Source organism: Lipophrys pholis (assembly GCF_963383615.2).
Source record: "Lipophrys pholis genome assembly, chromosome: 22".
Classification (NCBI taxonomy): domain Eukaryota; kingdom Metazoa; phylum Chordata; class Actinopteri; order Blenniiformes; family Blenniidae; genus Lipophrys; species Lipophrys pholis.
Window position 1 is genome coordinate 11698232 of NC_137644.1, and position 16714 is coordinate 11714945.

Genomic DNA, 16714 nt, shown 5'->3' on the forward strand with positions numbered 1-16714 from the left:
CAGAAATCTATTAAATTATCAGTATCCCACCCTCAGTGCCTCCTTATGCAGCTGTGACAGTCTTTCGTGGGCGAGTGACACACGTGGTGAAGGGGGGGGGGGGTGGGGGGGGGGGGGGGGGGGGACTAGCCCTGTTGGGCTAAACTGCTCTGAAAGCGGTGACAAAGGCAATTAAGGTAAAATGCCCCCAGCGTGGACGTCCAGCTCTGTGTGTGTGTGCTTGTGTGTGAACGATGTGTATTCCTCCTGCCCATGCCGGTGTGTAAATGGATAGTGGCGTGGCATATTTCCATGTGTGTGCGTGCGTGTGATGTGTGTGCATGCGCGGAGATGTTCTCTTGGCTCTCCCAGCCCTTGTCAGGAAGAATTAGGGCAGCCCTCCCGGAGAAGCAGAGTGAGAATACAAGCTGCTGATGCTTCCCTTCAGCATGGTGTGGTTGAGACAGCGAGAGAGTTTGAGAGAGATAAAGATCGCAGAGCAAGTGCTTTTCTTCATGCTCTAATACAAACGATGCAGAATCGGGTAGGTGGAGGAAGAGGAGAGAGAATGTGCTGTAAGAATAAGAAATTAGACACAGAGGAGACAAAGGAGAGTTGCAGGTACCTGTAGCGTTGTGCTCGGCGACCTGTTGAGAACAACTGAGCATGCTCGGCACTGTCATCACGCTCCACGTGTTCCCCTGGAAGAATTCCTCTTCTGTTGCTACAGACAAACATACACACTAATGTGAGTCACACAGTGACTTACCGCTATTGCTACGCCAAACCTCATTTCATTACATTTTATATCGCGTCAAAACTGAAGACAGATTTTGAATCGGTTCAACAAAAAGGTTAAAAAAAAAAAGAGGGGTAAAACCCCAAAACAAACAAAAAATGGATTTGTAATTTATGGACTAAATTTATGTTCCGTTTCTAAGTTGTACTTTTATTTTTATTTTCTTTTTAGTGGGCTAAACTGAAAAAAAAAAACCATCTTAAAATGCACTGGTTTCCTTTAGGGAACCATGTGTCCCCACAGTGACACAAGTCCCCTTGGGCCAGTGTGTAACCAGCGTAGGCGTCCCCCTCTCGTGCAGAAAAACAAAAACACACACACACCCAGAACTGAAATGCTTTAAAATGCTTGCAAAGAGATGTTTACGTCAGCAGTCCTTCTTGGAAGCCCCTTAAAGCTTCTGTAAAAGACGATTTCTAAATGAAAGGTCTTGCAGGGTGAAAGACTTTTCCTGCACTGCCAGACCCCGTCAGCGTAAAACACCCTGCATCTTTTCCTTGTCACCAGCCTATTGTTGTCGTATGGCTGGTAGGTTTGCACCACTGAGTTACTCTACAGGCTTTTTTTTTCCCCCTTGTATTTTCTTCACATGGTTGAAATGACCCCATTAATGCTTCCCATTAACAAGAAGTCTGTATCTGGATGTACAATCTGGATGATGGCATCTGATCCACCAGCTTCTAATACGGGTTGTCACTATCTCCAGCCTGCCAGTGATCAGATCTAAATATGCAAATGTGTTCTGCGGGGTGCGGACTTGTCAGCACGGTGCATCCAAGGTAATTTCAAGATTTAAATTTTTTATTTTTTTTGCAAAGGCAGACTTCTCGTTATCGCAGCTGTCTCCTGCTTCCAAGTGTATGCTGAAAAATCCTCTCACAAACATGTTGCAAAAACCTTTAATTTACTTCTTTGCTCGTCTTGTTGATTTTAATCAACAAATCAGATCTGAAGAAGTACTTGTGTGTACTCTAGTGTGTGTGTGTGTGTGTGTGTGTGTGTGTGTGTGTGTGTGTGTGTGTGTGTGTGTGTGTGTGTGTGTGTGTGTGTGTGTGTGTGTGTGTGTGTGTGTGTGTGTGTGTGTGTGTGTGTGTGTGAGCAGGTGCAGCAGTGAGGTAATACACATGAGGAGCAGTTGAACTGGAAAATCACTGGACCGTGCCGAGGTTGCTCCACATGCCGCTGTGTGTATCTACATATGTGTGTAACCGAATCTAGTTCAGTGAGGTGGCGACGTCTCCGCAGAGCCTATTCAGGTCACGGTCACAACGAGAGAAAGACACAGAGAGACAGAACGAGAGGAAAAGAAGTGTAGTGGAAGACGGAGGAGGGTACGAGCGCTCTGGGCTTCTCACTGAGAACCCCCCCCTCTCCCGAGAAGAGGACAGGACAGGAGAAAGGAGAAGACGAGAGAGAAAAAGTGCAGTAATAATGAAGAGCAATGATGCCAAGCGAGGGTTTAAGCTTAGTGAGACAGGAGAGTTTTGATGAGTTTGAGGCGAAGAGATTAAAACACTGCCCAGAGTAGGAAGTTCCCAGCAGGGAGATGGAGATTCAAACCATAACCTGGAATAGATATTTTAGGCAGTAATCCCATTTCTGTCTGTTTATTTTGGCTCCTTACTAATAAAGTGGATCATGTGATCGATGTGCTTTACTTGAACGGCTGTTTTGAATTCTATTTATTCCACACATTCCACACATGCTTTGAGTCGTCCTGTGTAGTTTGTTTTTGCTTGAATGGCAGAGAAAATATCTTAGAATCTGAAAATCATCTGACAGCTGTTGATGTCCAAAGGCAGAATACAGCATCTTCTTTTTCTAGTCAGATGTGTTCAATGTGAAATATGTGGTTAGGGCAGCGGTGTCGAATACATTTTAGTTCAGGGCGCACATACAGTCCAATTTCATCTTTAGTGGGCCGGGCCTGTAACATAGTCCCATAATAACCTTTAGATGTTGTGGAAATTATCCATATTTTCACAAAAGCCATACAATTACTACCAAAAATGACTGTAATCTTATCATATAAGCAGTTTCAATGATACCTTCTGATGCAAAATAAAATGAAATGTCAAAAAAAACGAGTCAAAAAAACAAAGTCCAAGAATCAATGTGGTTTTTTTTTGACACTTTTACAATTTGCTTGGAGTTTTGGCTGGATTGGAACTTCTAGTGGACAGGTTTTGGCCCATGTGCCTGATGTTTTAATGTCCCTATATAAACAGCCTACAACTGTGGTAACACTTACACAAAAAACACGATTATTATGATTTCATTTTGTCTGCATTTTACTGATTATGGATTTAGTTCTGTTTTTAAACTCCAGTGAAATGGCCTTTACATAAACACCGCCCTAAGAGGCTCATATACGTAAAGTCTAGTCGCACACGTCCCTATAATTTGATGAGCAATGAGATAAACCAGTTGTTTTTTTTTCACCCCACTAGTTCAACAAGTCACTGTTTCATCGGTAAAGATGGTCTGTAAGTTCGCTTTAGAGAAATTAAATCTATTCCGAGCCAGTTTCATTGGTGCAGACATTCATTCAGATGTCTACTCTAAGTGTAGGTCCCTTCCTGTAACTGTGAGGAGCGTCTTTCTCCCTTTCTCCCTTTTCCTCTGGCCTTTTCGTGTTTTGTCCTGGAGCAAACCTTGTCATCCCTGCTTCCCTGTACATGCAGCAATGTCTCAAGTGCTTTTGTACCGCAACATTCAACATTTGTCATTAATGCAGTTAGTAGACATGTGACTGCGGCATAAGCAGACAGACTTTGAGTGAGATGGTGTTTGGTTTTGTTTGGTACATTAGACTACTGAATAGACAGTAGAAGTCAAAAACAAGACATCAATAACTGTGATCTAAAAAAAAAACAACAAACCCAAACACACTGAAACCAGAGCCAATAAAATAGTTTGGATGAAACACACTGACAGGTAAATGAAAAGACATGCAATGGCAACTTACAAGAGTAAATACTCAGTCGATATGAATCTGTTGACAATAAGGCTGATAACGGGATGCAGGGGATCATAGCGATGATGCACTCGGCACAGAAAGCACAAAGACAGCAGGGGGAGACGAGGTCGGGAACAAAAGGAGAGTCAGAGACTCTGGCGGCGACATAACCCACCACATGATCTATATCTGATGAGAGAAAACACGTCTTGGACTAGACATGGTGTGAGGTTGTAAAATACAATGACAGTGATATCAAAGATGAGACTAAACCTCTTCCAATCGTGGATTTCTAACAAGAAAGACACAAACACATAAGTCACATGGAAGATCAATAGATCACATCATTGGCATGTTTTTGTTTTTTGAAAATAAATATATGAATATATGAAGTTTTGATGATTTTACTGATGTTGCCAATCTCAAAGTCATTCATGGATTCCTATAAAATAAAGCCTCCAATTGGAAGATGGAAATTCAAATCTAGCTCTGGATAGATAACGTTTTGCACTTTTCACATGATAAATATATATTTTTATGTTGTTTTTTTTTTGCTGAGGCTTTATATATTTCAAGACCCAGCTTACAACAAACATGGTAAATTAGCTTTTGTACGACATACTGACATAAAGCTTTACAATTAACACTTAAATCTTCACAGTAAATCATGTTGACGTGCAAAACTTGTGAAATGTGAAGGTGGGAGTTGATATATTGTATTTACGTTCCACCACTGAGTATTTACAAGATATAATGACACATATATTTCATATAAATTCCCAAAGCTCCAAGTGCCTGGAGGAGCACCTCACAATCTATCCTGGTCCCAAAACATCTCGGACAAAGCGAACACCACAGCGTTTGCACTTCCAGTTCGTCAAAATAAATCCAGTGCAATCATTTTCAGTTCAGTTTCAACATCCAGATTCAGTATTATGATGCATCTTGGCTCTTTACTACTGCTTAATGTGTGTGTTTTTATATCTTTAATTGTTTTTTTTGTTGTTTTTTTTTAAACTACTGCATTCATATTGAGGAATGATCGAGCAACAAGTAAACATAATGACATAATGTTTTTGTTTCTATATTAAAAAATAGCCAAAGTGAGTCATCAGCAGGTTGAGCCGCAGCGTCGACACTCTTTCACACATCCCCTCTGAACTTGTTTCTCTTTCTCCGCCCGTGGTTGAGCCTGGACTCCAAAAAAGAGTTCAAACGACAGAAATAGAGCATAATAAGACTCGGACAAATGCTTCCTCTACTTCTTGCCACTCAGGTCAGATAATTAGACGGCTTACTTCTCCTTCTCAAAGTGAAAGTCTTTTACTACACACCTGGGCTGTTTTTGATCCTCTTAGCTCTTTTCTATCCCCCTTTAAGGCTTGTTTTCCCTTCTGCTTGTCTTTATCTCCTCTCAGCCTTCATCCAGTGGGCTAAAAACCCAATTTATTTCGGTATCATAGGAGAGGGCTGTGCACATCCTGGGGGAGTTTTTTCTTTTTTCTTTTTTTTTTTTGTTGCTGTTGTGTCATCAAGGTAACACTCTGTCAGGCACATGCCCTCTCATGCTACTCCAAAAGGCGCCCTGAATGTATTCATTCGTTTAAAAACAGGGGGGGGGGGGGGGTGAAGGGAAAGGAAGGAAATGGGGGTAAAAAAGACTGGCGGAGAAAGAGGGAAGAGGCAAATGATAGGTGGGAGAAAAAGAAGATTGATCCAAGGAGCGAGAACAGGACTGGAGGGTGCAGAGGTGGGAAATCAACACTGACACACATGTACAGCAGCTGTCAGTCAAGTCGGTCAAGTGGCCACAATTGGATGTGCGCAGTTGCCATGGTAACCGTCCCCCATAGACTCTTATTGTGCACCAACCCCCCTTCCCGAAGAGCACAGAGGTGTGCCACCAGCAAAGGTGTGTGGCAGACAAAGAGATACCCCCCCCCCCCCCCCCCCCCCCTTCTCTGACCTCACAATGAAGCTCCATCAGACGTCGTGTGTAATTAGAGCGTTGTCATAAGAGGCCGTCCCACCACTCTGAACGTCTTTTCTCTGTCTTTGCTACTTCGTTTTTCCCTCTGTTTTTTTTTTTTTTTTTTTTACTCGAAGGGAAAGATCACGAAGAGGACAAAGTGTATTTCTTCCCCATCTGGTATCAGATTTCACTTCCCGTTGTGGTGACTGACAGCTGTCATAGGTGATGCATCAGAGGCACGGCCATGACGGCGGGGGGATCGCCCTGGTGTAGTTTGCCCCCGGGGGCGGAGGAGCAGGCACGGGTTTGACAGCAGCGTGAGATCAGCACTGTCACTATTCCCCGTGACTTTGAGTGCAGGCTGTGTTTACTCGAGAAGTGACGTGAACTTAAACTCAAATTGATTAAAACTTGGGGATTCAATAGTGATGAGACGAAATTTGAAATCAAGATTGATTAAAAAAAATTTTTTTTAAAAAAGCAGCGTGAAATATTTTGAGAAGGCTTTTCTTTTTCACAAAGTTTTAAGAGTTTCATTTCAGTGGGAAGTGGGAATGTTGAGGCTTCCAGGTGGGAAAAATACATTTGTGTCCAGAGAAGCAAATTTTATGTCATTTATATAAAAGGACAATATTTCCTTAACAATACAAACTAAATGTATTTATTTTTCTGCAGATTTCATTGAAACATTAGGTTCTTCGCTTTTGTTATGCTTCAAACTTAGAAATGGGAATTTATGAAATTTAAAACCTTTGCGAATGTCCTTCTCTATTAATGCATCATATATTTTCCGCCGATTGATGTAGTGGCCCTACAAGATAAAATGGCATTTTTATGTAGGTTTTTTGCAAATTTTTTGTTTTAGTAATTACTAAACCACCTCTTAATTCAATTGATATGATGATAATTTTACACCATATTTAAAAAAAGTAAATAAAAAAGCTGCAAATGTTTTAGTTTTTGCTCTAAAGTAAAGTAAACTGGCAAAAATTAAATAAATCAAAAAACGAGACAGTGTGACTTCAAAAGAAATGTAATCACATAGCAGTGATCGATGGTCCCGTGAGACCAATTTCTGGTACTTGGCGGTGGAATTTTTATTTCGACATCGACAAAAGCTTACTGACTCCTCAGATGTGATTAGAGCGGCTCATTCCATTTCAGTTAAATCACAGTTTGATCTGTTCAGATGGATAAAGAGATACCATTGGCGAGTGCTCGATGCATAGTTTAGTGGCTGCCTCTTTAATTAGATACTAACCACACAGACGAGAGTTTTAATGAATTATGTAGCTTTAGATTAAAAACTCATCTGTACAAGTGAGATAATAAATGATGCTGGTGTTAATCTAATGTTGATTTGTGGGTGTGGCTGCTCTACTTTCTTATATTTACGGCACAAGAACAAATGTATCAAGGCTCTAATAAAGCCCTGAAAGCAAGGGCTGTTGATCTAACTGAAGGTTGGTAAAGAACAACCAAAGAATCATGTTCCTATTTACTGGTTCACTCATGCACTCAGTCAATATATATGAACGTTGCCTATTCAATATTTTTTTCCGCTGAGTTTATAATCTCACCACCAGGGTTGCAAAGGTATTGTTATGATAGATCAGCATGTGTAATATATATATGATGAAAGTCTGAACTGCAGTAGAGTGTTATTACTTGGTGACACAACATTTCTTTTTTTTTTCTATTTTGAAGATATCGACTATTTTCATTGCCGATATTTTAACTCATCATTCCAGCCTCACTGGGAAAGTAATTTTCCTGATCCATATAATTTTTTCTGCAGCTTTCTGTTTAAAAATCTGTGAGAAAATGAAGAGCGAAGGTAAAATAGAGAACATGAGAACCTCTTGAAATGCCTAAGGCAAGTTTTTCTAAGAGAGGTAGAAAGAGGGTGAATGTAAACATACCAAAGTTGTAAAACTTGGCCAAGTTTATTGATGAAATCAATAATTTCCAGAGGTTTGTAAGATGTGCATTTCGAATTGACTTAAAAAAAAAAAAAAAGAAAAGAAGCAATGACCTCTCTTTTAATGTGTTTGTGATGAGAATAATTTCAAATTGGGATTAAACAGCAGTAGTATTTTTGTGTGGTTTTTGGGAAGCTGCGCTAATAATACAAAGACTATTTTCATCCTGTTATTCCCGCAGACCTCTCCATGACTCGGATGGCAGCTTTTAGCTTTCCGCTGCCTGGCCCTGGTTGAAAAGAGAGAAGCAGCGAGAGGAAAAGAGAGAGGCATGACTCATTCACATTATCCTCTCAAGTGGAAATCCTGAAAATGTGTCTTACTCACACATAGAAAAACACACACATACACACACAGAAGGGCAATGGGGGGAGCCCAGAAGCCCATTTGGAGTGCCACCACATGTGATGTGCTTTGAGTTGTTCCCCGGTTGGAGGATGTGCGGCATCGACATCTTTCAATTGAACTAAATGCTTTTAAAAACGCGCGCACGACTCCGACTGGGAAATGAGCCGCAGCGAGCGCACAGATGGAGGTACATTACTGTGCTGGGGTTTGTGTTTTCTAGCATAAAGGTGTGCACTCACCTTTTGGTGTCCAGGTTTATTCATAGAGGGTGTTAGATGGCTAAAGTAGCTTTGTTAATGTCTGTGTTTGCTGAATCCAACGTTTGAAGAAGAAATTGTGCGTCAGTTAATCCACAATGTGAGTCATCCAGTAGTTTAGAAGTGGGAACAGATGGCAGTTTATCTTTCATCCATGATTTTGGGACGGGCCATGTCGTATTCTTTGTATGTACATATTCATATAATGCTTGCCAAGAAAATTTCCTCCCCACCGTGATGCCACCAGAAACAGCCTGAACCATTTATACAAAATATGTCTTATTAAATACTCCCATGTTTGTTGTCTAATCTGGGTAATCGGTGTGATCGGTTTGCCGACACTGACAAACAAGAGTTGAAGTGTAGAAATAAAATTAATTCATTTCCTTCACCCTGTAATTAATGAATTGGAAATAAGGCATCAAAGTTCCAGCTCCAGTCAAAAAGTAATACACTCTATCCAGGCAACTTTTCACCTTGTCTTTTATTTTATTTTATTTTTTTTAACTGTGAGAATTTGATCTGTTAGAAATTAATAATAATATGTCTGTGGTCAGAGTCACTGTACTCACGTTTGTTAATGTTTACAGGCTTTGTTCTCTGCTTGTGTGTGGTTTCATTACAAAACCAGACAACAGCACCAGCCAGTGGCCCAATGTGCTAACTACATCGTTTTCAGTGTTCCTGCCGTTTCTGTGCCTTGTAGACGCAAAACTTATCTGAAACGAAAACAAACAAAATGCTGCGATTCCACTTGAGAGGTTGTTGATTGAACGGGACCATAGAATCGTAATTCCCCCATTCATCCACCTTCATCCCTTCATCTTTTTTGCTGCTTCCTCTAACTTGGAGCCCAGTCTGGTTTACTATCCAGGTGAAATGATGGTTAATACGGTATATATGCTATTCATCTTTACAGTTGGATGTCTGAACCTTGTTTCAAGCCTGTAAAAACTCGGCTGAACTTTATATCAAACGTTCATGGGAACAGAGCGGTCTAAGTATCAAAGCCATATAAAACGTGTCTCCCCGCAGACACTGATGGTTTCCAGGCTTTGACTCGAAGCCTTCAAAATGCTTAAAAGTCCTCAGGATTGAAAGGATAATGGAAAAGCGTCACCCATGCTTTCTCGCCCTCTCTGCCTCCAGGACCTGCGACAGGAGGTTAAATTGGGGCAAAGATTAAATGTGGACTTGATTTGAATTCCTTTGGAGGTTGTGTACCTGCTGATTTATCCACTAACATTAGTGACCCCACTTGTCCTCTGCTGTGCTCTGCTATTTCCTCTGGACTATAAGTTACTAGTATATCACTGCCCTTATACATTTCATCATTGAAAAAAAATCTGAATTAATGATGAGCTCATAGCACTTTCATATCAGGCCATTTAACCCCCCTCCCTCGCTCTCTTTTTGGGGAACATAAATTCCTCACCATCTTATTAATGTCCATCTGGGCTGCTGCTCAGTGGGTCGCTAAAACAAGAGGGCCACCCAGTACATCACTCACCACGCTCCAAATTAACTTCAAGCTACTGTTGCCTCAAGCAGGAAATGAGGCCCTAAAAAAAATGTGAATTTGATATGAAACCACTTTGTGCTTTGTTAAAGTGGGAGGATGTTTACATGTCACATGTGAGAACAGGCCCTATATTTTCTCACTGTTGTGTCAACATGAATAGTTTATTCAGTATCCCAGCTGAGCGATTACACCAGAGGGATTTCACAGTCTATTTTCTTCATCAACTGAGCAACATCTTCTCAAACAGGAGTAGACAAGGACATTTCTTTGAGGCTCGATTTGGCTTTGTTGATCTTCGGTTTAGATTATTTATGTAGAGCCATATACAACAGAGACATCTGATGGCATTTACATCAAAAAGCAACAAAGCAGAGGAGACGGTGGAAAGGAAACGCTCCCTATTTAAAAGAAGAAACCTCAGCAGAACCGGCCTCGTGAGCGGCTGCCGTCAGGGTGAGCGGCGAGAAAGGCAGAAAAACATACAAACAGACCAACAAGTTGATGGAGAGAAAGCTAATTAACAAGGTCTCACAGCTGTTTAAACATATAGCAGCTTAATAAGAAAAGTGTTGACTTGAAATTCAATCTTGAAAGTCTGAAGACTGTGTTTACACAACGACGTTTTGAATACGACGCCTATTTACACAGGAAACGCTGAAAATGATGTACTAACATGTCAGACCTGTAGTGGGTGCTGTTTGAACGTATCTTCTTAACAATCAGCGTCCATGCTTGTTGTAATAAACTCCACAAACTTTGCATCTGTAGTTCTCATTAATGTGTTTTTTGGTTTCACAATAAAATAATTTTGTCTCGGTATGATGATGGAAAATAACAAGTAATATTTCTGAAAGAGTTCCACTCGAGCTGCTCGAGTCAAACAAACAAACAAAAAAAAGCTAGGACAATAAGACAACAAAATAATTTGTTTGTCTACACTTCTTTCCCAAAAATTCACAGGAATTCTGTAAACAACCTGTGTTGTTAACACCCGTCATGGCCAACAGTGTACATAAATAATCACAGTGCTTGGATGCATTCACCGCCTGGGTGTTTCTAACCGCTTCCACCCTTTGTGTCTCTACAGAAACCTGCTGGACAGGGACACGTTCTCCAAATCAGACCCAAGTAAGATCCTCCACGTCTCCGCTTGTGCTTCTTGTTTTGTGCATGAGTGACAATTCAAGAGGTGAAATCTTAGCTTCTGCAATGAGGACGATAAGAAGAGAGCGCGAGGAAGAAAAGAGGGAGTCCTCCTGTTTCATCTTCTGTTTGATATATGTTGAGTGAGTGTTGTGTAACAGTGAGAACGCCATTAGGGATTGAACAAAGGTGGTTTTGTTTGTCATACGGAGTCGTGAGTCAATCCTTATGTGTGTTAGTGTTTTACCACTGAATGTGTTTCCTTGGCTCGCGGCAGCTCTGACTAATGCAACGACTCGGCTTCTTCCTATAGACTCAGAGAGAGAGGAAAAAAATTGTTCACACGGATTAAAAAAAAAAAAAAAAGGCATAATGCTGCTGTCAGCGCCACAGCGGAGATATGAATAGACTTTCACATTATGGATAAAGGGCATTTTACTTCTTTTTCAAGAATTACCTCCTACAAGCCAGAGCCGTTATGATTAAAACTAGACTTCACTTTCCCTGATATTGGGATGTGAGACACGATCTGTAGTGGTTAGCACTGTCGCCTCACAACCTGAGGACCCTGGTTTAGTCTGATAGGGAGTTTGCATGATTTTAACTTTCCACAATCCAGGGATTTGTGTTTTCAAGTTATGAATTGTGCAATATATGTCACAATATCAAAACATGTACTCTATATTTAGTTCAAAAGTAAACCACCAATATCAAGGAGAAATCATCCAAAATAACAAACTGATTTGCTTCTGCATGGTGGAAATGGAAAATACACCTCTTATGAAATAAGTTACACAAAATGAAACATGGCCCAGTCACACCTGGTGTAGATTAGGGTCGAGAGAAAGAGCACTGTCGCACATCTCAAAATCAAGTTTGTATTTCTCACAAATCGTATCATCGTTATCTCATATTTAACTGATTTCATGCAGGTCGAATTAGTTGCGAGGCAACTCAGTTGCATTATTACATTAATCTAAGTGAAATTTCACGTATTTGTCTGATTCCTACCCAGGATGCACCCTGATGTTTTGCTCATAGTAAGCTTGGATCAGCTCAAGCTCTCCGCAACCATAGGTTGGATTAAAAGGGAATAAAAAATACATTTTAAATATGGATTATTCTTGAAATTCAACAACCGTGTCATAGGAATACTCAAGTTGTATTTTGTGATATTGTGCCTTTTTATACATCAGGTGTAGATGTAGCTTGGATTCACTCGCCTAACTCTGGACAGGACAGAGCCTATATGGCAAAAAGATCAAACCACCGTTGTTTGTCAGCTGCTAAGTAGACCATCTGAGGTGAACGTCTCCGCTCCTCGTCTCGGCTAAAAGCCAATTTAACTGGCTGCCTCAAATTTAGGACATGTGCACGTGGGCGGCTGCGCTCGGGGAATGAGGGCGAGACGAGATCAAGGTTAAGATTCATGCCTAGAATAATTACGTCGCTGCGATCGCCAATCGTGTTTGTCATCTTGAGTTGTGTGGGGAGTAAAATTGTGATGTTAGAATGACCTTTTAAAGCTCGACATCTTTAGTGATTTACCAACACACACACACACACACACGCAGTGGGAAAAACCGAGCGCGTCAGCACATTTACAGGCGCGTGGGATAAAAGTGACTCAAGGAGGTGATGAGGATGACGATGACAGTGATGAGGATGAGGAACAATCCTCGGCTCGAACCATACTTTGAGACCTGCTTTCATGCTGAGTGGCGCTTGCTTAGATTTTGCTGAGCACGGCGTCCTGGATCTCCTGATAAGAACTGGCCTGACAGGAGGAAAAGAGAAGGAAGGTAACAGAAGAGAGGACAAGAAACATTATTAAACCATCTGAATTCCCAACGGTGTCTCGTATATGTCCTGTTATGGGGAAAAAAATAATAGAAATCTAAAGAGCAGTGATTCGTAAGAGGACGATGCCAAATATCGGTTTCACCAAGCGATAAAATATTTAGTGTGGGATTGTACGTATGCACATTCATATATCCTGCGTGCCTTTTCTGAAAAGAACATCAAAGGCCTTTGGAAATAAAGGCTACGACAAGTGAACTAGATAATGTGCTCTTAGTGCCGTTTCTGCAGTAGCTAATGGCCTAAAATGATGGCTTTTAACCTCTAAAGACAGAAAATAGAAATACATACATTGAGCTTCACGAATACAACTATTAGATGCTTTGATGTTGTTTTGCTGTTTCTGATTCATGCGTTTTGTGGCGCATTAGTCATATTCTAATGGTACCTTGAAATACCATGACATTTCAGTTTATTCATTCATTTGCTCAGTGTCGTATGAAAGTGACAACGTTTTTTTTTTTTGTTGTTGTTGTTTTTTGTCCTCGAGCTGAGTTACTCATCAAACAGCTTAGAAATGTGATTATCAAGTGTAATTTTCATGCAAAAGACCATAAATTATGAAAATAACAGAAGTCCAAGGACAGTATGGTGGAGATTTGTGTGGAGGTGGTAATATTCTACATAAATAATGTTGTTGTTTTTTTTCTCTTTCTTCTAGTTTGTGTGCTCTACATACAAGGCATGGGCAACAAGGAGTGGCGAGAGGTCAGTGTGTTCACATTGCTTCAACTATTTCTAGGAATGGACCGCATTACCACTAATGTCCAATTAAAGTCCTCACTTGTACTGTGAATAGCATATTTGAATAGTTACTATTTAAGTCAGTCTACCACAAAACTAACTAAATTATCTTCAAAATATATTTTCCTTAAATTGCATGTTTATTTTTGGGCTGATGTTATGTTTAATTTCAATTTCTAACAAAGTTTGCTAAGTGCCAAAGACTTGCTGTATAATTACATGTTTACGTATTTATTGCCCATCTACTAAATTCATTGTCAAGATTTCATATCAATCTGCGAATCTCCAACAGGAGCACAATTTTTATAAAAATATATTCTTATTACTTCTGCAAGAACATCATTATAATGTTGTCATGTTTTTTTTGAGTTGTTTCTTTTGAGTTTTTGAGCTTCTGTCCATACAGCAACAAAAACCATGCCTGTGGATCCCAACATCTCGAATTGTCCGACACAAAATACAATTTACTTTGCTTATTGTGATAATAAACGCGCATCTAAGAGTATCAAGTTTCACTCTCAGTGCCTGAGAACTGACCGTTTTAATCGAAAATACAATTATGTGATGCGCTTCGCCCGGTTTGTGGGTCGAATAGCTGCAATCACGAGGGAAATAGATTTCATCCCCTCCTGGGATAAACATAAATTGGTAGTAGTGGGAATGCCCCCGACAAATCACACCCTCCGCAAGGTGCAATTTTCTGAGCGTCAGCACCTTTTTTCTCTTTGTTCTCACTGGAACTGCAATACCTCGCACCTTTGTTCTTGAAGTAAGTCACCAATGTCATAAGAGGCCCTGTTTTCTTTTTTTTTTTGTAAACAGCCGTTGGTTATTTGCAGAATCGGTCACAATGCTCACCCGGATGATAGAGGACAAGCCAGGCCGAAGCTCTAGACACACATACCCACACCATAAGTCTGAAGTTTATAGTCAAAATTAGAATTGCTGGACATCACATGATGGCTCCTGCAGCTGAGGCACGACTGTGAATCGCTCCACTGCTCCTGAACCCTTTGATCGCACCTCATTATGGCCGGTTTTGTCGATACCTATTACCTGCAATAACTGCGACACCCTATTAATCGTTACACAAGAATTCCTCCTTGATCGTTCCAGTGGAAAGGGCGGGGGGGGGGTATCTTTTCACAGACTGTGCGCACCGCTATCCTCTTCCTCCCCGGTCGCATTTCGCCGCAATGAATATTCATGGTTGCAAATGAGGGGGTGAATCTCACAGCCCCAATCAATCCCAGTTATTCATAGATCTGAGTAGCCCATCATCTGCCTGCATTATTAAACAGACCAAGTTAAATGCCACACTGGGACCTACCTGACCCCCATTGACTCTATACTTTAGCTGCCCTGCATGTATCGCTTTAAAGCTGTATATCATGATCCGTCGCCTGGTGTTTCTCCTGTGCTGAAGCACATTCAACTGCACGGGGTGCCGGTGAATCATACTAAATAAAAGCGTTTTATTTGTGGAAATACATGAAGACAGATCATGGCTTTAAACTCTAGGAATCAATCCTAGAAATGCATTGAGGACATAAACGTCTCTTTCACATTGTGTCCATCTAAAATATTTTCTTTAAATTAATTGCGATTTCTCTTTTTAGTTTGGAAGAACGGAGGTGATCGACAACACGCTAAACCCAGACTTTGTGCGGAAATTCATTTTGGATTATTTCTTTGAAGAGCGGCAAAACGTCAGATTCGACTTGTAAGTAAAATCTACACAATGTGCGCATGTAAAATTCCAATGATTATTTGCTGAACTTGCTTTTTGGCCCTTTTGTCACAATCGAGTACGAGATATTTGTTTTGTTTTTTTCACCTTTTCCCCATCTGAGATTAGATTTGGTTCTGTGTGGAACTTGCATGTTTTTTTCTCTTCTGGTTCTCTGATTTCCCACCAAAGTACAAAACATACATTTGAAGTTAATTGGTGACTCTAAAACGTAAGTGTGAATGTTAGTGTGAACCACCATCTGTTTATTCTTAGTTCGTTTTGAATTTGACGACAGCAGAACATCTCTAGAAAGTTGGGGCAAGGCCATACCGTATGCTACGCTGTGTTGTAATCCAGCAGTCTTTACATTAACCATGGTTACGGCACCTAAGTTTGTTATTGAACTGAAGTGGGCAGCAGAGTCCATATGGACTGTTACTGTGTTTGCTGAGAGCAGCTTTAAAAGCAATATTGGCTTTGTGTTATTTTCACAGCTAGTATTCAGCAGATTGTTGACCTGGCATGTTTAACACCAAGTCTTTGCTTCATTCAGATCACGAATTAATTTCCCATTAACCATGATTTATTCGTAAGAGGCTTATCTATTTTTACAGTTCTCATGACTTTTTGTAATATATCCTATTATATTATATTATATTTTATTATATTATATTATATTGTGTTATATTATATTATATTATATTATAATATATTATATTATATTATATTACTACCTTGTTGCCAATTCCAGTGCATGGACTTTGATTGATTATTGTGTAATTCTGTTGACAATCACATCATGATATGTTAATATGGATGTCCTTCAAGCACTACGAGCTCCCATATCTCTTGTATTCCTTCGCATTGAGACATACTGTGCAGTCTGTGGGTCCACAGATTTATGACCAGGCTGCCTCTCGGCGAGAAGGATTCACTTCCTCACTTTGTTTTCAGCTCACATTTCCAGTTGAGTTATGCAGGGATTCCAGCGGCTTTATTTTATTAGAAGGGGACTAATCACATTGTAATGTATAAACTGGGGAGCCATGGTGACAACCCAACCGGTAGGTGAATGTTATACTCTGTGAAGAGGAGATAGAGAATCTGATGGATGTGAGTTTATCTGAAAGAAGGCAGAGAGAAAAAAAACCCTCCTTATTTGATAGAAGAATGCAAGAGATATTGGCAGTTTTTTTTTTTTTTTTAAATAACATTTTCACTTGACGCATAAAGATCGGAGCTGCTATCTGTTTTTATAGTTGTAGATTCCCATTGTGTGCCTATAAATGTGTGTTTCAGTATCCCAGCTGGTGGCTCTGTCACAGCACATACTCTTACGAATAAGCAACGTGCCACCAGGCCATAAGGTGGGACGACTCACAAACATAGAAGCAAACCTGACGCATGTGTCTGTGTG

General features: G+C 40.4%; 1 protein-coding gene across 2 annotated transcripts in view; it reads left to right on the top strand.

Moving 5' to 3' along the window:
• Positions 1-16714, top strand: part of LOC308127280 (copine-8) — a 96690-nt gene that overhangs the window by 16014 nt on the left and 63962 nt on the right. Inside the window, exons 2-4 of one of the 2 annotated variants that reach the window (XM_080492218.1) lie at positions 10906-10946; positions 13483-13529; positions 15185-15288. In XM_080492218.1, the coding sequence (XP_080348344.1) occupies positions 10906-10946; positions 13483-13529; positions 15185-15288 (192 nt within the window). The remainder of the gene's footprint in view (positions 1-10905; positions 10947-13482; positions 13530-15184; positions 15289-16714) is intronic. The other variant, XM_080492219.1, reaches the window with a different exon arrangement.